General features: G+C 51.7%; 1 protein-coding gene across 2 annotated transcripts in view; it reads left to right on the top strand.

Annotated features, from left to right (window-relative positions):
• The first annotated feature begins 254 nt into the window (after positions 1-254).
• The window catches only part of SIN3B (SIN3 transcription regulator family member B), a 44,743-nt gene continuing 18,731 nt past the window's right edge, over positions 255-26,266 (top strand). Inside the window, exons 1-8 of one of the 2 annotated variants that reach the window (XM_065917495.1) lie at positions 255-383; positions 626-732; positions 2,034-2,187; positions 9,399-9,599; positions 15,863-16,006; positions 23,376-23,498; positions 24,789-24,875; positions 25,307-25,425. In XM_065917495.1, the coding sequence (XP_065773567.1) occupies positions 276-383; positions 626-732; positions 2,034-2,187; positions 9,399-9,599; positions 15,863-16,006; positions 23,376-23,498; positions 24,789-24,875; positions 25,307-25,425 (1,043 nt within the window). In that variant the 5' untranslated portion in view covers positions 255-275. Of the gene's footprint in view, positions 384-625; positions 733-2,033; positions 2,188-9,398; positions 9,600-15,862; positions 16,007-23,375; positions 23,499-24,785; positions 24,876-25,306; positions 25,426-26,266 lie in introns of both variants that reach the window. The other variant, XM_065917494.1, reaches the window with a different exon arrangement.

Here is a 26,266-nt window from a genome sequence, read left to right as displayed (position 1 = left end):
CACTATAGGAGTTTTCCCAACTTTTAAAATTGTAAAAAGCATTCTCAGTTTACTTGTGGGGCCGGACAAAAGCAGAGGGCAGGCCTTGCTTGCCCGCCGGTGGTATTTTAAGCGTTAGCATTTCAGTTTTATGGGTAAGATCCTACAGCCAATTCCTCAAGGAACTTTGCAGTCCCAGCCGCCGCCAGGCCACGCCCCCTAGGGCGGAGCCAGCGCATGCGCGGCCGACCTCGGGCGGGGGGGGGGCGGGGCGGGCCGCGGCTCCGAGTTCCAACATGGCGCACGCTGGCGGCGGCGGCGGCGTCGGTCCTGCGGGCCGGGGGCTGAGCGGTGCCCGCTGGGGTCGCTCGGGCTCCGGGGGCCACGAGAAACTGCCGGTGCACGTGAGTGGTGCCCCAGCCCTCCCTGGGGAACCCCGTCTTCCAGTCCCCAGAGGTTGGCGCCCCCTACCAGGGCCCCGCCCGACCCTGGCCCTGCCTCGGCCTCCGCTCCGCTGGGCCCTGGACCCGCGACTCCCTGCCTCCGCCCCTCGGAGCCCGGCCTGTCCCCCATCCTGCCAGGGACCCCCGGCCCCTTCCCCTTCTGCGCCAACTGCGGCCCACCAGGACCCTCCCCCTCCCCGCAGGTGGAAGACGCCCTCACCTACCTGGACCAGGTGAAGATCCGCTTCGGCAGCGATCCTGCCACTTACAATGGCTTCCTGGAAATCATGAAGGAGTTCAAGAGCCAGAGGTACCTGCGGGGCCCCTGCCCAGGGGGACGTCCCAGGTGGACGCCCTGGGCCGCAGTGGGCCTGAGCGGTGGGAGCCACCAACCCCCGCTGCCCCTCAACAGGGTGACCTTGCGCAGGTTGTGACTTCTCGGAGCCCCAGTTCCTTCTTCCAAAAAACGGGACGGAAGGGTACCTTCCTTGTGAAGCTATTGTGGGGATTCCTGGAAGGAGGGCAGGGATGGAGTGAGGCGAGTGAGGCTGTCAAGCAAGCACAGGGTGGGATCCTGTCTTTACTCAGAATGTTGGGTTTTTTTAAGATAAATTTTGTTCGTCGGGAGTTTTTTAAAATTTAGATTTTTCCCCCCCAAGCACTACATGAAAATGTTACTTATCCTGATTAAGGAATGTTTTGGCACTCTCTCCCCCTCGAAGCTTAATCCCCAAGGTGAGTGCCTTACTTGCTTCGCCCTCATCCCAGGCCTACTTGAGAAATAACGCACATAAAATGCTTAGTAAGGAACCTGGCACTTAGAAGGCATTTAAAACACATTAGCTGTTTTCACAGGCACAGAATCAGGGGGGTTAGAGATATATCGGGGACCTCCCGATCTCCTATCTTGTTTGACAGGGGGCTTGCTGAGACTTAGAGTGGGCCAGGGGTTCACCCAGATTCACGTTAGGCGCAGAGATGGGACCAGGACTCCATCCCTTCTGACTTAGATTCATGAATATCACATCCACACTGTGCTGCTTGCCCCACTGAGGAAAAAATAACGACAGGACTCACCTGGTTTCCTTCCACAAGCCCGATGCTAAGACCTTGGCCCTGACTGCAGCCCTGAGGGAGAGCCCTATCTCCTCTCTTCTTGATCTGTTATGCAGTTTCCATACTTGCAGGGCCTTTGACATTTGTGCATTACCGTCAGTTACTGGGAACAACTCCTGTGTCACAGCAGATCGCTAATTCGTATGAAGTGAATTTATCTCCCCGTTTAGAGGACTTGGCCTCCTCCTTCACGTCTTGGAGCTCAGGGTGTGTGGCTGGCTCTCCTGACATTTTCAGAACCTAGCTCACGTGCTTGCAGTTTTTTGGGAGCTCTGCTGTGTGCCTGTTGGTTTTTGCTGGGAAGATACAGGGAGCCCAGGCCTGGCTGCCTTGGTGGTGGACCACCATCTGCAGTCACACAGAACACATTTTAGGGTGCTTCGTTGTCTGTTGAGCAGCCTGTGTCCTGGGACGGTTATGAGAGTCAGAAGTTAGCTCGGGTCCCAGTTTGCCCCCTAAGACGCTCCTGCCCAGCCCTGGTCTTCTCTGTTCCAGCATTGATACTCCTGGCGTCATCCGACGAGTGTCGCAGCTCTTCCATGAACACCCTGACCTCATTGTTGGATTCAACGCTTTCCTTCCTCTCGGCTACAGAATAGACATTCCCAAGAATGGCAAGTTAAACATACAGTCGCCTCTGTCGAACCAGGTATGCAGTGGTGTGAGTGATCGGGCCTTAGCACCACCCACTCTGGCACTGGGGTACTCAGGCCAGGCAGTGTGTTCTCATGTGTTTCCTTGGCAGGGAAGCAGTGAAGGGCCGATCTTCTTGAAATGCTTCTAGCACAAATCAAAATAAATGGAAGCACCTTCCCCAGCATCCTCTGCATCCCAAATTGATCTGTTCGGCAGATTTAAATCAAGAGTGGGTGTGTCTGTATGTGTCAGGGAGGCATTCTCCAAACACAGTTTTATGTCCGTTCACAGTCAGAGACACGGATGGACCTAGAGTCTGTCATGCAGAGTGAAGGAAGTCAGAAAGAAAAATCAGAATCGTATATTAGCGCATGTATTAACCTGTGGGATCTAGAAAAATAGGACAGACGAACCTAGTTCCAGGGCAGCAGTAGAGACGCAGACGTAGAAGACGGACATGTGGACACAGTGGGGGAGGGAAGGTGGGGTGACTTGGGAGATTCGGTTTGGCATAAATACACTACCATGTGTAAAATAGATAGCTACTGGGAACTATGGTATATGGCACGGGGTGCTCAGCTGAGTGCTCTGTGATGACCGAGGGATGGGATGGGGTGGGGGTAGGAGGGAGGTCTAAGAGGGAGGGGATATAGGTGTGTGTGTGTGTATATATATATCTGATTTGCTTGACTGTACAGCAGAGACTTAACATTGTAAAGCAGCTGTACTTTGATTAAAAAAGATAACGGCAGTCGCAGCCACCAAGGTCTGGGTTTGAGGCTCTTCCTCAGAGCACTAGGCAGGCCGTACTTGTACTAGGCCCGTGAGCCCTCTGATCACCCCTGGCACCACACAAAATAAAGCGGTGGAGATGCATGTGTGACCAGCCATCTTTATTATTGGTGTGCTTCACTCCCCTGCAGGCAGAACCATGGACTCAGCTCAGGCTTGTGGTCCCTTCTTTCTTAAGTGACAGGTGGCAGCCTCTTCTGTCTCTGCAGTCCCTTCTTGTTTGAGCTCACCAGACCCCCGAGAAAAAGACTGTTTGAGCTTTACTTTTATGAGGTAGCCACTGTCTTTTTTTTCTCTCCTCGGTCCTGTTGCCATTTAGAGTATAACACTTTGCTGGTGGCGTTGCTGGCCAGGGCATTGTGGATGTTCAGCGGCATCCCTGGCCTCCACCCGTAGGCCCTCACCCAGTCGAGGCAGCCAAAAACAGATCTCCAGACAGAGCCACATGTCTCCTGGGAGCAGAATCACAGCATTGAGAAGCCCTGGTGTGACTGAACCAGCTCTTTCAACCACCTCCTCCTCCATCTCTGCCCCAGGGGTTTTTGCAGGGAAGCTAAAAATCTACTCTGAAGCATTTTGTAGGTTTCTCCTCTGTTGAAGGAGATTGCAGTTTCCTATCAATTAGGGAGTCAGGATTTGAAAAGAGAGCAGTGCGAGGCAACTTGGCAGTGGCAGGTCCCTCTCTGAGGGGGGCTAGCGCACACATTCTGCCTTTTCTCTATGCAAGGCAGGCTTGTCAGCACGTCAGCACCAGAGCAAGTCATCTCATTAAAGCTGAGGAGTGCGCCTCACTTTTAAAAAGGTACTTGGAAGCCTGGGGCCAAAAAAGCTTCCATTTCATGTTTGCAAATGAAGCCCCAGGATCCAGAGGTAGCGTTTGTGCCTCCAGATGATAAAAGCCTTGGCGGGGATTAACCTTCAGAACAGTCCCGGCTAGGGGAGAAAAGCGAGCTGTTTGCAGCTATGTGTGCAGGGGCACTTTGCTGAATCCGAGGCACTGTGTAAACACTGGGTGTTGAGGAAAGAACCGGTGACATGCGGAATTTGCCTTTCTCTAGCCCTGTGGGAGTAACTGCTCCCGAGGCCAGATCTTCACACGAGCCTCTCCTTCTCTTAAATAGCTGCAGGGCTCCTGCTGCTCCCCAAGTAACTTCGAGACCTGTTGGAGAGATAAGGAGAACAGACCGGTCTTGTCTGCCCCCGGGGTAGATTTCGTGACTGCAGGTCTATTAATTCTGAGGAGGAGTTTGATGAGAACGTTCCCTTATTAGCTGCTTACCAGGGCTTTTCGGTCTTGCTGCAGCTTAGGAGCCCCCGTGTGTGGGGCTGCTCCCTCAGCCGGAGAGGTCCGTGCCCTTCATTCCCTCCGGTCGCCCACTGCCGTCTTGGTTTCACATCATGGTTGTGGACGTGCCGTGTTTCCAGCCCTGCTTCCCGCCAGGCCCAAACCAGATGTCTTCTGAGCTTTCTAGAGTTCTTTTCAAGTCAGTGGTAGCCTGAGAACTTTCCAGGGCTCCCGGCTTATTAGTGCCCTGGTGATTTTTTTTTTTTACTGGTTTTTCTGGCTTCACTGTTTTGAAGTACCTTTGTGTGTGTGTATGTGTGCGCGTGTGCATGTGCACATGTGAATATTTTCCATTCTTCATCCCGTCATGAATCCCGTAGACTATAGACAAGGAGAGAATAGTTCTTAAGTGCTGAGGAAGAGAAGTAAGTGTTAACCTGTGGGGAGCCTTTTGTCAAGGTTTCTCAGCCTTGCCACTGGGGCCAGATTGTTGTCCGTGGGGCCCGTCCCATGCTCTGCGGGGTGGTGAACAGCATCACTGGACTCCACCCCCCCGATGCCGGTAGCCGCCCACCACCCCCCCAGCCAAGTAGGACAACCTTAAATGTCTCTTGACATTGCCAGGTGTCCCCTGGGTTGGGAACAGAATCTCCCCGGCTGAGACACTGGCCTAAGGGAAGGATAAACAGACATGTGCCATGATGTGGGCACCGTGCCCAGGGGCCAGTGACCACAGCAGGAAGACCATCCCCTGGCTGTGGGCTTTGGAATCCACACCTTTTTGGTTCTGGTTGACTTTAGTTATAACGTCACCTCTTCAGAGAGGCCCCCCCCCATTCCCATCCCCAAGTCATTTTCACAGCATCCTGTTTTACGTATTTCAAAATAGCATAGCAAAGCGAAGAAATAAAAAAATGTGGTATTTCCTGTTGGTTTGCCTTCCCTGGCAGATGGGGTCCTCCAGATCAGGCCTGTCTTGTTCACAACTGTCCCCGTTCTGGGACACCTGAGGGGTGATTCCCCAGGCGTTAGAAGAGCAATAAATCTTGGCTGCCAGTTCTGTTCAGGACAGACCCTGCCTCTCGGGGGCGGCTCCTTTGTACTTGTCCAAGATCACGTCTACTTAGATGAACTTAGAGATAGACCTTGAGGTGCAGTTTGTAGTTTAGTGCCCCCTTTACATTCAAAGGCTGCCTTCCCTCTGTGAAAGGTCTTTCAAAGTTCATTCCGTCCCTGGGAGGCCACCTCTCGGGTTTATGTCTTCGTCACCCATGGAGTAGAGGGAGGCCACCTCCTCCGTGCCAGGCACTGGGGTTTGTTCAGATTCTTGACTCTCCGACCCTTGCCTGGTTAAGGTGGGGACTCACGTGAGACACGTGTGGATGGATGTGAGATGTGGGAGGGAGTTCAGCACCACGAGTGAAAGACAGCAGAAGCCAGGCCTGGGGAGGTGCCGTGGGCAGAGGTGGGGGAGCAGGGGCCACGCCTGTGTCTTCTGGGGGCGGCTCTGTGGTCAGGGCGTGAAGGCCTGAGGTGGGAACGAGTGGGTGTGCTGAGAAAGCAGGAAGTCAGTGGGGTCGGGACCTGAAGCAGAGGCTGTAGGGGAGAGAGCCAGGAGCGTGAGAAGCCACGGGAGAGTTCTGGAAAGGCCCCTCCAACTGCCATGCCAGATGTGGACTGGGGGGGCAAGAGAAGATCTGGGAGGCTAGAGGGGGCCCTGTGTGAGCCAGATGGAGGGGAGGGTATTGTGGACCAGGGGTGAGGTGTCAATGAAAGGGAGCGATCCGGGTGATGGCAGGATGCAGCACCTGCTGAGATGAGCAGTGGGGCGGGGCGGAGGGGGCCACTGTCCCCTGTTGGGGTGTCCCCTTGAGGAGTCTCTTCAGTGCCAGGTGGGGCTGTGTGTGCACACTCAGATGGGCCAGTCGGCCGCGTACGGTGGCTCCTTAGTGTCTGGGAGGCATTTCTGCTGTGCCTGGTCAAGGCCACCCACCGCAGGCAGAGAACACAAAAGCCTGGATTGTTCCAGAAAGTTTAGACCAGGGGTTGGCAAACTGTGGTCAACAGAAAGAGCCAGCTTATGTTTGTATGGCTGATAGCTTCTACATTTTTCAGATTACAGTAAAAAAATGTTTTTAAATTGTGGTAATGTTTACATAACATAAAATTCATCATTATAATCATTTCAGTGTGTCCAGTGTAGTGGCTTTTCAGTGTATTTGCAATACTGTGCAGCCATCACTAATTCCAGAACATTTTTGTTACCCCAGAAAGAAACATGTACCTCCTCAGCCCCATCCCCCACCCCGCCCAGCCCCTGGCAGCCACTGATCTGCTTTCTGTCTCTATAGGTTTTCCTCTTCTGAATACTTCATATAAATGCAATCATGCACTGTATGTCTTTTTATGTCTGGGCTTCCTTCTCTCAGCATTGTGTTTTTGAAGGTCATCCATGTTATATTGGGACTTCCCTGGTGGCTCAGCGGTAAAGAATTCGCTGGAAATGCAGGAGACCCGGGCTTGATCCCTGAGTCGGGAAGATTCCCTGGCGAAGGGAATGGCAACCCACTGCAGTATTCTTGCCTGGAGAATCCCATGGACAGAGGAGCCTGGCAGGCTACAGTCCATGGGCTCATAGAGACTTGGACACAGCTTTAGCAACTCACAACAACGGCAACATGTGGTACCAGCACTTCCTTCCTTTTTAAGGCTGAATGATATTCCACTGCATAAATGGAGCACGTTTTGTTCATTCATTCTTCACTTGATGGACACTAGGGTTGTTTCCACCTTTTGGCAGTTGTGAACAGCGCTGCTGTGAACAAACACATGTAAGGATTTGTTTGAACACTTGTTTTTGGTTCTTTGGGTAGATACCTAGGAGTGGAATTGCTCAGTCACCTGGTGACCATGTTTAACTTACTGAAGAATCACTGGGCTGTTTGCCACAGTGGTTGGACCTTTACCGCCTGACCTTTTTTGTGGAGCCCTGGTCTGCAGGGGTGGTTCTTCATCTTCTCACAGTAACTTACTTCAGAGAACTGGAGGAGGCACGTGGTGCTTAAAAATGCCCCCTTATACTAGTGGGAAAGGAAACCATCCTGGGCTTCAAGGCTGCTCCCTCCCCCCGCCCCTGACAAGCCTGTACGCCGCAGATCTCTGTGAGTTTAAGTGAGAGGTGATCAGGAGGAGCACCCCAAAGTGATAGAGAACCAGTTCCAGCGCCGGGAGAAACAGTGACTGCTCGGTCTCCTGTGTCTCTGTTTTCCTTGGCTCAGACTTCCTGGAGTTGCCTCTGCACCCACCTGAACCCCAAATTCACCCCCACTCGAACCCCAGATTCGTATCTCAAAGTTCTGACCCTCTGTATCTCAGAATATGACTGTATATGGAGATAGGATCTTTACAGAGATGATTTAGGTAAAATGGGGCCATTAGGATGAGCCTTGACGCAGGCTGACTTCTCTCCTTATAAGGAAGAAATGTGGGCATTTGGAGTGACCTCAGGGATATATGCTCACAGAGGGACAGTCCTGTGAGGACGCAGTAGGAAGGAGGGGCAGGTGTCCAGGCAAGAGGCCTTGGGAGATTCCAACCCTACTGCCCCCTTGAGCTTGGCCCTCCAGCGTCCAGAACTGTGGGGAATAAGTGCCTGTTGCTGGAGCTGCCCAGCCTCTGGTGTTTGTCATGGCAACCCTGGTGCACCGGTAGACCCACTCAGGTGCTGGAGGGGGCGCCTGCTGGAGGCAGCGGCAGTGTGCCTGGAGGCCCCTGGGGTCCAGGGTCAGCTGCAGGTGCCAGGGGAGTTCACCCAATCATCCCCAGCCGTGGATGAAGCCCACTCTCTTCTAAGCACTGCACCAGGCACTGGAGATACAGCCATGTCCAAAATAGAATCCCTGCTCCCCTGGAGTCTCCCTGCAGCTCAGGGCTGGACAGACAGTAAAATAAGTAAAATGTGTCATCTGTAGGAAAGTGGTATGTGCCGTGGAGAAAAAGCAAGCGAGAAAGGGGCTCAAAGTGCTAGGAGATGAGGTCTAGAAGATTCCTGAAAGGGGTTGTGTACGCAAAGACCTCAAGCCAAACCAGAGGGATCCTGACCTGCCCGAGACCCAGGCGGGGACCTGCAGGAAGCCAAGGGTCAGTCCTGACGGTCCAGCTGTGGTCAGTGGCAGAGCGAGGCCATTCTCAGGTGGTTGTTCAGTTGCTAAGTCGTGTACGACTCTTTCCAACCCCATGGACTGCAGCACGCCAGACTTTCGTATCCTCCCCTATCTCCTGGAGTTTGCTCAGGTTCCTGTCCATTGAGTTGATGATGCCATCCAACCATCTCATCCTGTGCCACCCTCTTCTTTTGCCTTCAGTCTTGCCATCCTCAGGACCACACATGAAATTCCAGTCTAAAAACAGAAACATCACCTCCTTTGTGGGGTGGTCCTGTTCCGCTGTCCCACTGTGAATTAGGATTCCAGCTTCTGGGAAAGAGAGACGTGTGTCTGTCTTTTATTTGTATTTATGTTGACAGAAAAGCATGTAAATGGAGAGCCTGCTTGATGCCTGCTCAGTGTCCATCACTCTTCTCTCATGTAACTTGCACCGGGCTTAGCACCAGAAGCCCCATGGCCCTGGGCAACCTGGATAGTGGGCCTCCGTCACCTGCAGGGTCCCAGTCTCCTGCCTGCTGACAGCAAGTAGCTTTCACACCTGAAAACAGTCTTGCTGAAATAGACTGGCCAGAGGGTGGGAAGACTTTGTTATAAACGGCCCCCAATTCTGCTCCGAAAAGGATTGAACAATCCACTCTTTGTAGTTTTCTGGAGAATGCTAATTTTTCAAAGTGTGGAGTGTGCATCCTGGTTTCATGGTCTCTGAGTCTGTTAGAAGGATCGGGCAGAGGTGAGTTGGTGAGAGCCAGGAATGCACAGGCGCTCCGAAGGCTGAGGGCGACTCAGCATCTCTGTGTCTGCGTGCCCCGTCTCCGCTTCCCTCTCTCCAGGCCCCCAGAAGTAAACTTTTTCTGTATCGAAGGAAAAAACTCAGCCCTGTGCTGAGTTTTGCCTGCTCTTTCAGTGGCTCAAGTCTAGTGTTTCTCACAGTCTGCTGCGTGTGTCGGGCCCGACAGTAACTCACTGTCGCACTGTTGTCAGGAGAATTCGCACAACCACAGCGACTGCGCAGAGAACGTGAAGCAACAGGTGCTGTACAAGGAGGACAAACCCCAGGTGCCCTTGGAGTCCGATTCCGTGGAGTTCAACAACGCCATCAGCTACGTGAACAAAATCAAGACCCGCTTTCTGGACCACCCGGAAATCTACAGGTCCTTCCTGGAGATACTGCACACCTACCAGGTGAGACTTCGGTCGCGCTTTGCTCTGGGTGTGGGTGGCGCCGTCCAGTGTCCGGTGCAGCAGGAGCATTCGGTTCTCTTCGTGAATTCCTGTAAAATTCTGATCAGCTCTCTCTTTTTTTTTCCTGTGTTAATTTTATTTTCTACTGTGGTAGAATATATATGTAAAACTTAACCATTTTTAAGTGTACACTTCAGTGGTATCAAGTACTGTACAGTCACACTGTTGTGCAACCATCACCATCATGCATTTCCAGAACTTTTTCATCATCCTGAATTGAAATTGTGTCCCCACTTAACTCTTGTGACTCCCTCTTCCTCCCTCCCCCAGCCCCTGGCACCCGCCCTTCTACTTTCTGTCCCTGGATCTGACTCTGCTGGGGGCCTCCTGCGAGTGGCATCATATTTGTGCTTTTGACTGGCTTGTTTCATTTAGCGTGATGCCCTTAAGGTCCGTCCGCGTTGTACCGTGTTTCAGAATGGCCTTCTTTTTGAGGCAGAATATTAGCATTGTGTGGCTTGGCCTCGTTTTCTTTCTCCCTTCATCCATCAGCAGACACTTGGGTCGCTTCCGCCGGACGGCCGCTGGGATCAGGAGTGTGCCTGTCGGTGTTCTGTGCGGCTTTGCTTTCAGTTTGCTCCCTGAGGCACCTCTGCACCCTCTTTGGGAAACACATTAGAGGATTAAAGAACCCCCCAAGAAGACAGTTTTCCTTTTACAGAATGGCTTAGTTATCATTTAGACAATAGAACTACCCTTCATTTATGCTGATTACAACTGGGCCTTGCGCCAGGTACTGGATCAACAGAGATGAATGGTCGCTGTTGCCTAGAGTTCAGTTTAGGGCTGTGCGAAGGAGAGGTGTATCAGTGTTGAAGGTTGCTGACCCCATGAGGGGTCAGGCTGAATTTCTTCTAATATTTAGTTACTTACTTTGGCCGCATTGGGACTTAGTCGTGGTACTCGGTCTTCACGGCACCATGTAGGTCTATCACTGCGGCACACAGACTCCAGTTTGGCATGCAGGCTTGGTTAACTCTGCGGCAGGTGGGATCTTAGTTCCCAGATGAGGGACCAGACCTGCGTCCCCTGCATCACAAAGGGGATTCTTAACCACTGGATCACCAGGGAAGTCCCTCAGGTTGAATCTTAACAAAACAAATCAGTCAGAACCATCAGGTGAAAGACGGAGTCTCTTGGAGCCGGGCAGACTGTGCAAAGGCCCAGGGCAGAGCGGGCAGCTGGCTTCAGGGAAATTGGCAGGGAGTACAGGCAGGCCGTGGGAGATAGATGGGGAGACAGTGGAAACAGTGTCGGACTTTAGTTTTAGGGGTTCCAAAATCACTGCAGATGTGATTGCAGCCATGAAATTAAAAGACGCTTACTCCTTGGAAGGAAAGTTATGACCAACCAGATAGCATATTAAAAAGCAGAAACATTACTTTGCCAACAAAGGTCTCTCTAGTCAAGGCTATGGTTTTTCCAGCGGTCATGTATGGATGTGAGAGTTGGCTATTAAGAAAGCTGAGTGCGGAAGAATTGATGCTTTTGAACTGTGGTGTTGGAGAAGACTCTTGAGAGTCCCTTGGACTACAAGGAGATCCAACCAGTCCATCCTAAAGGAGATCAGTCCTGAATATGCATTGGAAGGACTGATGCTGAAGCTGAAACTCCAATACTTTGGCCACCTCACGTGAAGAGTTGACTCATTGGAAAAGACCCTGATGCTAGGAGGGATTGGGGGCAGGAGGAGAAGGGGACGACAGAGGATGAGATGGCTGGATGGCATCACTGACTCGATGGACATGAGTTTGAGTAAACTCCGGGAGTTGGTGATGGACAGGGAGGCCTGGCGTGCTGCGATTCATGGGGTCGCAAAGAGTCGGACGTGACTGAGCGACTGAGCTGAATTGACTGACAGGCAGGCCAGTGGCAAGGGGCATCAGTGTCATGCAAGGAGTTCAGACATCATCTTTGCCCAGACGTGGACTCTCTGCTGCTTTTTGTTTTTCTTGTTTTTCTAAGCAACAGAGCCCATTTTTTAAAAAAAAATGTTTATTTTCATTTATTTATTTGGCCGCACCCTGTCTTAGATCTTTGTTGTAGCATGTAGTTGTGATATAGACTTTTTAGTTGCAGTTTGTGGGATCTAGTTCCCTGACCAGCGATTGAACCCTGGGCCCCTGCCTTGGGAGCACGGAGTCTTGGTAATTGGACCACCAGAAAAGTCTTGAGGACCCACTTTTAAAAGTGAAATCTTGTGCACAACCTTAATAAGAGAAGTGAAGAAGTGAGATTGCTTTTAGCGTAAATGTTGGTGATGAGATTGGCAGTATTTGCTTCCTGTAAGCCCAGTGGCGCTATTTTGATGGCCTGAGCACGTGCGGGGACTGGTGCTGGTGACGTGTGGCCCTGTCAGCCTCACGTCCAGCGGCTGCTGCGCCTTGCACAGCATTAAGAACTTCCTGCTTCTCAGAGAGAAGTGGTTGCACGTGGCAGCTCTGAACACCAGTCTGTTTGTAACCATGGGGGTTTATGGGTCCTTCACAGATTCTGCAGGGTCCGAACATCTCAGGGACAAGAAGGATCATTAGAGGGAAGGCCAGGAGGTATCTGTTCCGTTGATGGGAATTGAGCAGAGAAGTTAGACTGACTTAACCAAGGCTATAGCGAAGGGCTGCAGGTTGATCTGGAGAAAACGTGAGGGGAAAGGTACAGCTCAGCTTTCTCCAGCCGCAGCCACAGGGGTCACTTGGAGATGCAGCCGCCTGGGCCTCCCCTCCAGGTTCTGCCAGGCACCTGCTTTTCCAGCAGGCACCCTGGCAGCAGGAGCCATCCATTTCTTCAAGAGGAACTGGCAGTGTGAATTTCTATGTGAGTTATCCTGATTTTAGAACATTGGCTCAGATTTTTTTTTTAATTTATTTAATTTTGGCCGCCCGGTTCTTCGTTGCTCTTCAGACTTTCTTGAGTTTCGGTGAGCGGGGGCTGCTCTTCCTTGCGGAGCACGGGCTTTAGGGTGCTTGGGTTTCAGTAGCTGCGGGCTGCGGGCATAGTTGCCCCACGGCATGTGGGATCTTCCTGGACCAGGGATCGAACCTGTGTTCCCTGCATTGGCATGCAGATTCTTAACCACTGGACCACCAGGGAAGTCTGGATTTGAATTTTTTTAAGACATTGTGAGGCCAGAGTGGCTCTAGAGTAAATTTAGCCACGTTACTTGTTTTTTTTAATCTGTCGAGCCTCGATTCAGACCTTAGCTGTGACCCCTGCCCTTCAAAGCCCTTTTGCTCACCACCCTGAACCTTGGGGTTCTGATCCGTAAACTAGCTATAAAGTGGTGGTGCTGACCCGATTAAACGTGGTTCACTGAGGTCACAGTGCCTGCCTCAGGTCATTGGGGGCGTAGGTTCCCTTACACAGCTTCATACATGTGTCGTGTGCCTGGAGAGGCACAGCCAGCTCTGCCCTGATGTCCCCAGGGTGACTGCAGTCTGCACGTACGCCCCAGCCACAGGGCTTATGGGAAACAGGGTCAGGGCACGAGCTTCCAAAACTGTGTCAGCCAGACACTAACAAAAAAGGTACTGGGCCTTTCCAGGTGGTCCAGGGGTTGAGAGTCTGCCTGCCAGTGCAGGGGACACAGGTTCGACCCCTGGTCCGGGAAGATCTTACATGCCTCAGGGCAGTTAAGCCTGGGTGCCACACCTACCGAGCCCACACGCCTCAGAAGCCTGCATGGTCCACAACAAGAGAAGCCACTGCCGTGAAAAACCCGAGTGCTGAAACTAGAGAGGAGCCCCTGCTCGCAGGAGCTAGAGGAAGCACATGCACAGCAACGAAGACCCAGCACAGCAAAAAAAAAAAAAATATATATATATATATATATATATACACACACACACATATAGGGACCTACAGAAACCGGTAGCACCATTGTACACTTGTTAGATGGCTAAGCGTGATGTGAATATTGCAACAGTCAACCTTGGAGAGGGCCTGAGGCTCACCTGTGGACATGGGTGTGGAAAGGTTGCAGCCTACAGGTCACTGTGAGGTACCAGGAGGAAGTTTCCTAAAATGCGATGGGATGATGTCGCCCCAGATTGGAAGGGTGACTCCTAACAGCCGAGGGAGGGTGTGTGCGTGTCGGGTGTCATGGGTTTCCCACATGGCTTGGCTCAGCCGGGTATGCTTCTCCACATTCACCCCTTGTTAGTCCTGGACGAAATTCTGTCTTAGTAGCAAATGAAGAATCCATACCATGCTCAAATCACTCTTTAGTATTTGTCCCAAACAAATGTCTGTTTAAAACAGGCCTTAGAGCATAGCTGACTCTTTCTGTGGGGAAATTTGCAGGAGGTGCATCCCTCCGTTAGAGAGTGTGCGCCCGTCACATGGTCGTAGATGGTGCTAGACTTCCCTCTGCCAGGGGCACCAGGTTTTCTTTCCACCTCATAATGAGAGCGCCCAGTTCCCCACACCCTGCACAGACATCACCAGTCACTTACCCAGTCTGATGAGCAAAACTGCTGTGACTGTGTTGTGGGTGCTCAATCATGTCCGACTCCTGGTGATCCCATGGACTGTAGCCCACCAGGCTCCTCTGTCCATAGAATTCTCCAGGCAAGAATACTGAAGTTGGGTTGCCATTTCCTCCTCTAGGGAATCTTCCTGACCCAGGTATTGAACCCTAGCCTCTTGAGTCTCCTGCATTGGCAGGCGGGTTCTTTACCATGGAGCCACCTGCTTGTGATGCTGTTTTATTTATTATTTATTTTTTTGTGATGCTGTTTTATTTATTATTTATTTTTTTGTGATGCTGTTTTAAATTGTATTTATTCAAACATCACTTAGTCTGATCACTGTTTTATCTGCATAGGAATGATTTGTATTTGTTCTCTGAGCTGAAGTGATCTTTGCCTGTTTTTTCCTTTGGCCTTCAAGTGTCCCGGTAACTTGGGGCAGGGTAGGGTGGAGGCAGTTTTTTCTCCCTCCTAACGAGGTGCTCCGCGTGCCAGGATTGGGAAGGTACCTTTCCTCGTGGGGTGAAGTGGGCCTGGAGGGGAGGGCGAGCTGAGGGCTCCCATTCCTCGTCTCTCCCCTCTGCAGCTCTGGGGTGGAGGATGTTGAAGCCTTGTCGTGCTGCTTGCTCACTCATATTCCATGTGTAAAGTTGATAGGGACTAACTTTTTTTTAATTCACTCTTCTTTTCTTTTTGTCTACTGGGTTTGTTTTTTTAGTTTTTATTTTAATTGAAGGATAATTGCTTTATAGAATTTTGTTGTTTTCTGCCGAATGTCAACACGAATCAGCCATGGGTTTATATATGTCCCCTCCCTCTTGAACCTCCCAACGCTGTGCAAAGGCTTTCTCTAGTTGTGTCGAGTGGAGGCTACTCTCTAAAAGCGGTATGCTGGCTTCTCATCGTGGTGGCTCCTCTTGTCGCGGAGCAATCTCTAGGCGCGCGAGCTTCAGCGGTTGTGGTGCACAGACCTCATGTAGGATCTTGCCCAGTCAGGGGTCAAACCAGTCACCTGCATTGGCAGGCGGATTCTTAACCACAGTGCCAACAAGGGAGTCCAAGGACTGACTTCTGACAGCCGACTTGCGTTCTCCTCACCTCTTCCTGCCCTCCCAACCTGCGACCCTTCTGGTCTTCATCTTGTTGTCTTAAGCTCCAGGTCAAGCCATCTCCCTTCTGGGGTCTTGGTGACCCTGGGAGAGCAAGTCCCATAACCTGCAGGTTCCTTCCTGTCCTTCTTCACCCTCTGCCCCTTCCAGACCCAGCGCTAGCTCCTCATTTCCCCTGCCCAGCGGGACGAGTCCCCTTGCTCTTGGGAGCCGCGTGGATTCGCCATTGACCTTGCCCTTCCGCAGCCTCTGCGCAGCAGTGCTGCTTGAGGGCTGGGGCCAGGTCCTTCCGTGACCGTGCTTCTCCCGCATTGCCTCCACACTCCCAGCTCTGACCCCTTCCATGGCTGGGGCCCAGGCCAAGTTGCGCAGCAGGGTCAAGATGCAAGCACACGGGGCTATTCTCCAGAGCGGTGGAAGGGGAGTGGTTGGGGGTAACCCAGGAGTCAGCTAGGCAGCAGGCTGGACCCTCTCCCTTGGTGGCAGCAGTCAGGGGCTCTGCCCACCGAGCCTGTCTTTCGTGAATCATCCCTCTCTCCCCCACAGTGGGATGCTGGAATGTCCCGGCCTAGGGTGTCTCCTGGGTCCTTGGCTAACGACTCCTTTTCCTTTTCCTGAAAATCCACAGAAGGAGCAGCTGAGCACGAAGGGCCGTCCCTTCCGAGGCATGTCTGAAGAGGAGGTGTTCACTGAGGTGGCCAACCTCTTCCGCGGCCAGGAGGACCTGCTCTCCGAGTTTGGCCAGTTCCTGCCTGAAGCCAAGCGCTCCCTGGTGAGTACGGAGCACCCACCCCCGTCTGGGGCCACGTTCTTGGCCAGAGCCCCACGCCTCAGTGCAGCCTTCAGGCCAGGCCAGGTTTATCCACTCCCCAGAGACACTGGCTTTCCCCTGAAGCCACACCCAGTGCAGCAACCCATGGGCCCCGCGTGCAGGCTCCACGCCCTCACTGACCTGGAGCAGGTCCTCCACAGGGCTTCTCTGGATTGAGAGTGGCGGGTGCTGAGGGCCGGTTTGGGGGGCAGAGCGTCTTCTAATGGAGACCTGCCCGTAACCGGGGCCTGTGGTGCAGGAGGGCTCAGGCTCACTTCCTGCCTGTGCGGAGGGACCGAGTGGACGTGGGCTGAGACTCAGCCGTGACTGGGGCGGGGGCATAGAACTGGGAGCGGCAGAGGGGCCTGGGATGGGGAGTTTGGGAGTGCAGACTGCACTGTCAGCCTTTCTGTCTCTGCTGTGGCCTGAGGCCTGCCAAGCTGCCTTTTCCATTTCCTTCTCTTCTTTTTCTTTTCTTGCGAACTTAACAGCTTTCAGAAAAAAATTGAAGGAAAACTCATGTAACATAACATTCACCATTTTAAAATGTACAGTTCAGTGGTGTTTAGGGTATTCATAGTGTTGTGCAACCATCACCTCTGTCTAGTTGCAGAACATCCCCAGCACCCCAAAAGGAAACATCCCCGTTAGCAGTCACTCCCCATCCTCTCCTCCTGAGACCCTGACAGCCTCCAGTCTGCTTTCTGTCTCTGTGGATTTGCCTGTTCTGGACATTTCGTGTGTTGATAGATGAAATCATATGACATGTGGCCTTTGATTGGCACGTGGCTTCTTTCACTCAGCCTCATGTTTATAAGCTTCATCCGTGATGTGTCAGAACTTCATCACTTGTGTGGCCGAATAGTAATTCCATTGTGTGGATGGATCACAGTCTGTTCATCTGTTCATCCATTGATGGACACTTGGGTTGTTGCCCTTTGGTCACTGGCTAGCGCTGCTGTGAACACACATGTACAAGGTTTTGCTTGAACACATGTTTTTGGTTCTTTGTCTGTACCTAGGAGTGAAATTGCTGAGTCTTATGGTAACTGTATGTTTAACTTTTGAGAAACTGCCAGACTGTTTTCCACAGTGGCTGGACCATTTTCTGTTCTCACTAGCAGTATACTTGGGTTTCAGTTTTCCACATCATCACCAATGCTCAAGATTTCCTTTATTTTTTTAAAAAGATAGTCTTTGAGTTGGCGTGAAATGGTATCTCGTTATGATTGTGATTTGCATTTCCCTGCTGACTCATGATACTGAGCATTTCATGTGCTTACTGGCCATCTGTTTACCTTTGGAGAACTGTCTATTCAGGTACTTTGCACAGTCTTCCGTTTGTCTCCTGGTTGTTGGGTTTTAAGAGTTCTTTATATACTCTTGTCAATAGTCCCTTATCAGATATTTTCCTCTATTCTGTAGGTTGTCTGCACTTTTTTGTTAGTATCCTTTGGTCAAGTCCAGTTACCTATTTTTTTTCTTTCGTCGCCCATTCTTTCACTGTCAAATCTGTTGCTAATTCTGAGGTCATGAAGGTTTGCCTTTAAGTTTTTTTCTAATACTTGTTTAGTTTTAGCTCTAGTGTTTGGGGCAGTGATCCAGTTTGACTTAATGTTTGTATATGGTGTGAGGTAGGGGTCCAGTCTGGTTTGTTGAGGGAATTGTTCTCTTCCCATTGTATAGTCTTGGCACGCTTGTCAGAAATCAGATGACCAGTATTATGGGTTTATTTCTGGACTCTCACTTCTAATCCGTTGATCTCCATGTCTGCCTTTGGCCAGCACCACATCATCTTGATTACTGTTGCTTTGTAGTAAGTTTCAAATCAGGACGCATGAGTCCCCCAGTTTGGTTCTTCAGGATTGTTCTGGCTAGTCAGGGCCCCTTGCAGTTCTAAATGAATTTAAAGATTGGATTTTCCATTCTAGCAAAAAAGGCTATTGGGAGTTTGAAAGTGATTGCATTGAATCTTCCAACTGTTCGGGGGAGTATTGCCTTCCTAACAAGATTAAGTCCTCTACCCACAAATACACAGCATTTCTCCCTTTATTTAAATGTTTAATTTCTCTCAGCAGTGTTTCATAGTTTTTTTTCCCACTGTATAAGTCTTGACCCCTTTGATTAAATTTATTTCCAAATACTTTATCCTTTTTGTTGTCATGGAAGTTTTTTGCATATAACCTGATTGATTGTTTTTGTCCGGCTGGGTCTTCTTGCTGCTCGTGCTTTTCCCCAGATGTGGAGAGTGGGGGCCACTCGAGTTGTGCGCGGGCTTCTCCTTGTGGAGGCTTCTCCTTCAGAGCACAGGCTCTAGGCACACCGGCTTCAGTAGTTACGGCATGTAGGCTCAGTAGTTTAGACTCTGGCTCTCGAGCACAGGCTTGATAGTTGTGGTCGACGGGCGTAGTTGCTCCGAGGCATGTGGGATCTTCCCGCATCAGGAAACAATTCTTTACCACTGAGCCACCAGGGAAGTCCTGCAGTTGTTCTCTTAATTTCACTTCTGGATTAGTCATTGCTCATATACAGAAACAGCACTGCTTTTTTGTGTTGATTTTGTATCCTGCAACTTTGCTAAACCCGTTTATTTGCTTTGATGGTTTTTGTGGATTCCCTAGGATTTGCTAATTATATAGTTTTTCCAGTTTGTGTGCTTTTGTTTCCTTCTTTGGCCCAGTTGCTCTGATAGAACTTCCAGTATTGTGTGGACTAGAAGTGGTGAGAGCAGGTGTCCATGTCTCGCTCCTGATCTTAGAGGAAAAGCTTCCGTCTTTCACCACGAGTGTGATGTGAGCTGGGGGCTTTTCGTAAGCAGCTTCAGGCTGAGGAAGCCCCCTCTATTCGAAGGTTGATGAGCGTTCCGTTTCCTCTCTTTGCTCTTTCTCTTTGCCCTTGATGACAGCTTGGGCGGTGAGCACACCAGAGTCCCCCTCCCAGCCTCCTGCATCACCACCGCTTCTCCCGGGTCTGCTTCTTGAGTGAGGGTGCAGTGGGGGCATGGGGCTTCAGGACAGCAGGTCTCGAAGGAAGGGGCTCACAGGGCAACAGCGGTCTGAGTTTGGATGCCATTCAGGATTCTTGGTTGAGCAAGTGGACTTCTGGTGTGCGATCTGGGGCTCATCCCCATGTTACTGTCTCCAGGACACAGAGCACCATCCCTGAGTAGAGTTTCCACACAGAAACACTTCCTGACTGAGCCAGAGAAGCTGGCTCTGTGCCACAGCCCGTCTGTGGGGCTGATGTCAAGTCCGGGAGCTGTGACCAGTTCTGCCCACCCTCTTGGAGTCTCAGGTGTCCTGGGGGGCTGGACTGAGCCCAGTGAGCACACAGCCCGGGCCTCCTTGGGCTCTGGGTGCGGCAGGGGGCCTTGAGCTGGCCATGTCACCTCCCAGGCTTCATTGCCTTCTCTCTTAATGTGGAACTGACTACCCCTCCTGCTTAGGCTGGGACTGAGGTATTGTCCTTCAAGTGCTTCTCGCAGGGCCCAGCTTATACTCAATGCTTTGGAACAAGCCGCTATGGTTGTGCTGGAAAATCCAGCCTAGAATCCAGGCTGGTCATCCCATCTCCAGCACCAGTCTACTGCCTGGCCTGCCAGAAGCTCTTGAGAAATGCCTCGGCAGGTGGGGGAAACAAAGCCCCTGTCTGGACCCCCCAGGGACAGAGAACTCACATCTGCACTGGGCCTCTCAGCCCGGCTACCTCCTCATGGCCCTACCCTCGAGTCTGACTTGCTTCTTTAAGTCCACTGTCTGCCCCGTGTATCTCTCTGAACTTCAGAATCCCGACTTGTTTGTCTCTCTGTGTTTCCAAATAATGCCCTTCGCAGCCGCAGCTTCATTGCCATCTTCCTTCTCTGCGTGTTCTTGCTCATCGGAGACCTCCCTAACTGGCTCATGACCAATCCTCCTCACTGGCTCCCGGGGCCACGTGGCCGAGGAGCAGAGGGATCTCAGCACCTCCTTCCCACTGCATACCCTTCTGTTGGCTCAGCCCAAGGTTGAGGGCACTTGGGCCTCTGTGTCCAGGGAACTCGAGCTGCATCGTGTCCCCTGCTTTGAAGCCTTTGTTGCTCCCTCGTATACTTGGTGGATAGTCTTTGGGTGTCATCCTCTTGGATCTGGGTCTGGAATCTCAGCTGTAACCTTGGTGTTGGCAGTTCTCTTCCTGAACCATTCCTGCAGGGATGTGTGTCCAGCGGCATCCTCCAGTGGCCTTCCCAGAGCCATCACTGTCAGCGCCATGTGGTCCAGGTGCAGCCCACCCTTGTGGCTTCAGGAATGAAAGGCCTTCCTGAGTCCCTGGCCATCTTTCACCGTTCTGGAGGACATGCCCTGCTCAGGGAGGCTTGAGAGCGTAGCCCCCACTTAGATAGGAGGTAGTGGGTGCAGCACCAGAATAGGGGCTCTGATGACACACCTGGTCCATGTCCGCTTTGTCCCCTCCTCTCTGCAGGAGCCTGGCAGGTCACCTCCTCATCCCTCAACTCCCTCATCTAAGAAATGTGATGAGAATGTCTGTCTCTAGGCCAGTTGAAAGCTTTTAAGCAAACTGTCTGGCCCTGGTGAGGCCAGGGTTGCAAAGCAGGGTCCTGCCTTGGTGGAGCAGCCCTCAGACCTGCCTCAGGGGTGGGTGGGGGCCCCGTCTGCTGGAGTTGTGGGGACAGTGCACAGAGGACGCTTGGTAACTAGTCACACTGGCCATCTACGCAGCTCACGTGAACTCTGCAGGCCCTGGTTCCTGAGTTCCCTTGTTGCCTCTCTGTGAGGGGTGAGTGGAGCCTCCTGTTCTCTGAGGGCTGTGGTCGCAGCACCCCCTGGCGGACACAGCGTGGCATTTCCCAAGCTGGGCTCTGACAAAGCCCACCCTGGAAAGAAAAGCATCTCCCTCAGAAAAGCACCTACTCAGTTTCTCTAGATGGTATTTGTTATCAGTCCAGCAGTGTTTTTTTAAGTGTACATTGGATGATTAGAGCTGTTTGTGCTTTTTAAAAGATTTCATGAACTTTTAAAAATTATTAAAATGCTCGTATGTATATATAATTCATCTTATAAGATGATCTTGCATTTACGTTTCTAATAAAACGGCAGGAGAAAGAAACCAAAGGTAAAATTGGATATTGTCCTAATTAAACTCGACTATCTGGCCTAGATCAGGGCTCAGCAGTTTTTCTGTTAAGGGCCAAACAGTGAGTTTCTTAGGCTTTGCAGACCGCAGTCTGTGTGGCAAAGGCGCAGCCCTGCGGTGGAGGCGGGAAGGCAACCACAGGCCTTACGTCGGCTGGTGGGCCTGGCTGTGTGCCAGTGAGACTTCACTGACAAGCACAGACTGAGCCAGCCCCTATCTAAATGGTTTCTGGGGGCCTTCTGCCTCAGACGTTTGCACATTGGGGCATTGAGCTGAAGCATAAGAACTGTCTGAACTGTTAGGTGAAGGTTGGTGATAACTGAGCTTGCTTTCCAGCTGGGTGACCTTGACTGGGCGTGCAGTGGGTGTCCCCCTCACCCCCCATTCCGCCCACCCCCAAGTCCTATTATTACCCATCCCCCTCTGAGAAGCGGTGTTTGCACCAGTTCCGGGACCTACAGCAGATACCAGTTGAGAATTTTTTACTTTAGGTTCTTGGAGTAGTTTTGAATCTTTGGATAACTACTCCTCCAAAGAATTAATCCCCTAAGGGACAGGGACAGGCTTTGTTATTGTTCAGTCGGTAAGTTGTGTTTGATTCTTTGCGACCCCGTGGACTATATAGCATGCCAGGCTCCTCTGTCCTCTGCTGTATCCCAGAGTTTGCTCAAATTCATGTCCATTGAGTCGGTGATGCTTCCAACCATCTCATCCTCTTCTGTTGCCCCCTTCTACTTTTGCCTTTAGTCTTTCCCAGCATCAGGGACTTTTTCAATGAGTCAGCTCTTTGCATCAGGTGGCCAGAGTACTGGAGATTCAGCTTTAGCATTAGTCCTTCCAATGAGTATTCAGAGTTGGTTTCCTTTAGGATTAACTGCTTTGACCGCCTTCCTGTCCAAGGGACTCTCAAGAGTCTTCTCCAGCACCACAGTTCGAAAGCATCCATTCTTCGGCACTCAACCTTCTTATCTCACATCTGTACATGACTGCTGGAAAAACCATAGCTTTGACTATATCTGTAGTTAAGTAATAGATCTTTATCATTGTAATTATTTATATAAAAATAGTGCATGCTCATAGGAAAAAAGCATTAATGAGAGCATCAAGTATGAAAAGTAAATTTCCCTCCTTGCCTCAGTTTCCCAGTCATTCTCCTCAGAATTAAACTTAGAAATGCCTTATATATCTGTCGAGAAACCTCTTGAGTGCAAACAGATGTTTATCCTTTAAAAAGAAAAAAGGCATGCTGTTTGTTCGGGCATGCCCCTAGGGGTTTTTTCTGTTTGGAATAACGGTGTATCAGATATGCCTGTCCCTAGCAGCAACACAGAGCTGATTCATAGCTGAAGTTTGCCTCTGTTTTGTTTGGAGGCACCACAATTTATCCACGCAGCCCACCCTTCATGTGGTGTCTCTGCATAAAGGCCCTATGGTGGGTAGGGGTGATGGCGCTGTGCCTCTGCAGCCCAGCCCTGTAGAAGAGCTGCGATCTGTCCACCTTCTCCCTTGCCTGCTTGGACTTCCATACAGATAACAAATGCTGCTAGATTCCTCCAGAACCATTCTTCATAAATATTGCCAGCACCCTGACCTGCTAATAAGTGCTTGGTGCAGAGAACCAGCAATGAGAGGCCCCCCCCCCGCCCCCGCCCATGATGACTTTGCCTCCAAGATGCATTTTCTCATTCATAGGAAAGAACACAGACTTGGCTGGAAGGCCCCCAAGTGACCTGGCAGCCATCAGCCGCATCCTCTTGCTGCCAGGGCTTTGCATATACTGGTCGTCTCACCTGAAATGCTTTCCTTCCTGCAGTGCACCCAGACACAGGCAGACACCCTGTCAGTGGTCTGCTGGGTGAGTCCCGCACCAAGGCCCAACTTCAGTGTCTCCCCGCTGAGTCCTCCCTCACTTGTCAGGACCCTCATCCATCGAGGCCTTCCTTGAGCCTTCTCCCAGCCTCACGGAGTGCAGCTGTGGTGAGCTGGGTACACAGGTCTTTCCTGCAGTAAACGTGAGCATCTTGAGAGCCAGGCTCAGCTCGCATTAGGACCAGGCCCCTGGCCCGGGGCAGACAGTGCTCTTTGGGGTCGTGAGCTGAGTCTCAGCTGATTCCGCGTGCTCAGATACAGTGAGAACCAGCCCTGGTGGGTCCGGCTGTGTCTCACCAGCACTGACCACCTCCTGTGTTTGTGTCTTTAGTTCACAGGAAATGGGCCATGCGAAATGAACAGTGTTCAAAAGAGCGAGCACGAGAAGAACCTGGAGCACAGCAAAAAGCGCTCCCGGCCCTCCCTCCTCCGTCCCGTGTCTGCACCAGCAAAGGTAACCATCAGCTGTGCACATAGACGTGTGTGTCGACTCTCAGCAGCCTGGCCTTCTCTGTAGGTGACCTGGGGAGCAACGTGCGGAGGCCCTGAGCAACAGGCTGGGGCAGGAGGCTGAGTCCAGGCCCTAGTCCAGCTTGAAATTCACTGTCTGTGGGAGCTTGGGAAGACAGCTCACCTCTAAGGTGGCTGTTCACCTGTTTCCCTTGGCTTACAAGAGTGTGAGATGTGGTGTCATCTCCTCCCGCATAAACTGGATACACTGCTCAGCCTGCTGCTTTTCACCTTCACAACTCTCTCATGGTCAGGACGCTCATGTACAGTTGTGCAGGTTGGTCACTGCACAAGGTGCCCTGCTAAGGGGTGAGAGGCTCTGACGTTCCTCTCCTGTTGTGCTCCTCACCTGTGATGGTGATTTTCTTATTCCATCATCCCTTGTGTATTTGCTAGTTGGCTTTCTACAGGAAGGGAGAGCTTTTTCTCCATCTCTGTCTGTTTAATGTGTGTCTTTACAGACTCGGGTTCTAATCTGTGACTATCGTGTTCTTTTATGTTTTTTGTCTTGTTTTGCTTTGTTTTTCTGGGCTGCACCTTGCAGCGTGCAGAATCTTAGTTGTCAGGCCGCGCATCGAACCCATGCCCCTTGAAATGGAACCACAGTATAATCTGTGACTATCATTGTCTCTCTTGACTCTAAATTGCCTCAGATCTAGCCAGTGGGGCGGGCCCCTTTAGGCTGGCTCTTGTGTCCTTTTGACACATGCCCATCATTCTTCAGGCATTTGGGAGATGGTTTGGTAGTATCCTCGATGTCTCAGGACTGTGGTCAAGTTCAGGTGCAAGTCCAGCCTAGAGAGAACAATCTTCACAGCAACTTAAAACCCAAATTTCCCCAGGATCTTCTCATTGCCACTCCCCTTCCCCATACCCCCCAGTCACAGTCACAGCCCATGGGAGGAGCTGGCAGGAGAAGAGGTCTCTGATACTATATCTAAGGGCATGACTCCCTTGCTATTCTTACTCTGTGATGCCCCTGCCTGATAGCAGAAGCACTAAATTGCTGAGATGTAGATCCCAGATTGTGGGCAGGGTGGCCATGTGACTTCCACTCTGCACTCGGTCCTGGAGGCTGAGGTGGCTGGTCCTGAGAAGTCCATCCATGGGGGTCCTGATGACGGTTCCTGTCAGGAGCGCTCCGTGTTGGCAATGTTGTGACTCACAAAGGTGGACACAGGCCACCTGTGAGATGCACAGAGCATCCATGGCGGGGGCTCTCTCTCCGCAGAAGAAGATGAAACTCCGTGGCACCAAAGACCTGTCCATCGCCACCGTGGGCAAGTACGGCACTCTGCAGGAGTTCTCTTTCTTCGACAAGGTGAGCGGCGAGACCAGTGACCTCCGGGCCTTGCCTGGTCCAGGCTGGCCTCTCCCAGCTCAGATCTGAGCAGTCCAAGTGAGGAGGCGGCGGCAGGTGACCGGTGGTGGGCAGTGGGCGCCGGTGGCAAAACACGTGGGAAAGGCTGAGCTCAGAACCCATGCCACATCTGGGGACACACATCTGCCGCTCAGAAGCTGTATGGCTTCTCTGAAGCAGGGGTGGTCCAGGGGCTTCCTGCCCAGAGTCAGTGGGCAGAGCCAGTGAGATGGCTCTGGGCACGCACTGTCTGAGTGGAGAGCAGTCCCCTGCAGACCACAGCCACCATCTAGAGCCTGTGTTCGTGGCTCCGTGTGCACCTGGTGAGGTAGACCAGGTGGGCTCAGGGGCGGGGCGTGGCCCACAGGGCCCCTGACTGCCTCTCCCTGCAGGTGCGCCGGGTGCTGAAGAGCCAGGAGGTCTATGAGAACTTCCTCCGCTGCATCGCCCTCTTCAACCAGGAGCTGGTGTCCGGCTCTGAGCTCCTCCAGCTGGTTGGCCCATTCCTAGGGTGAGTGGTACTTCTCCCCTCTTGCATTTTGTTCCGCAAATGCCTTTCACCCATCTTTTGGCTGTTGTATTTGGAAAACAGTATATCCGTTTTTTTCCAATGTTTTTCTTTTAAGTTGGAATTGTTACAGATATCACAATAGATTCACCAGCAGTTGTGAGAAAGAACACAGAACTTGTGGGGAGCATTCCCCCATGGTAACATCTGTAGTCAGTGTCACAAGCAGGATGTTGACTTTGAGACGACCCACCCGTCTTTTCATGTTCCCATTTTATGTGTGTGTATATGTACAGTTCTATTACCTGTGAAGGCTGGTGTGTCCCCTGCCACTGTGCAGGTTCGGAGCAGCCTCGGAACCACAGGAATCCTGGTGTTGGATTTGATACTCAGATCCACATCCCTCCTGTCCCCAGGCCCCTGGCAACCCCTCAAACCTGTGCTGCTTCTCTAAAGCTTACATGGCAAGGGAATTAGGTAGAGTCATACATTGTGTGTTGTGTAACCTTTCAGGATCAGCTTTTTTCACTTGGCATAATTCCCTGGAGATTCATTATGCTTTTTAAAATTCTATCAGAAATTACCAGGAAGAATGAAATGACTGGTCAGCATCCCTGGTGCCCCAAGAGAAGTGCTGGTAGCAGATCAGTGACCCACTTCCATCACATGCTGCAGCCCTGTGTGAGCCACCCCCGGCCGGCAGCTTCCGAGGGGATGGAGCTGGTCTGGAGGTGCTGTGTGTGGGAAGGGGCGTGTGCCGGCTGCCAGTGTGCTTCCTGCTCACCAGCTTGGTCACGTCCAGCCTGGGTCCGAGCCCCGTCAGCCTCAGTTTCCATGCTGTCAA

The sequence above is a fragment of the Muntiacus reevesi genome, chromosome 1 (assembly GCF_963930625.1).
Source record: "Muntiacus reevesi chromosome 1, mMunRee1.1, whole genome shotgun sequence".
In the NCBI taxonomy this organism is placed as follows: Eukaryota; Metazoa; Chordata; class Mammalia; order Artiodactyla; family Cervidae; genus Muntiacus; species Muntiacus reevesi.
This window is presented reverse-complemented; position numbering and strand designations above follow the sequence as displayed.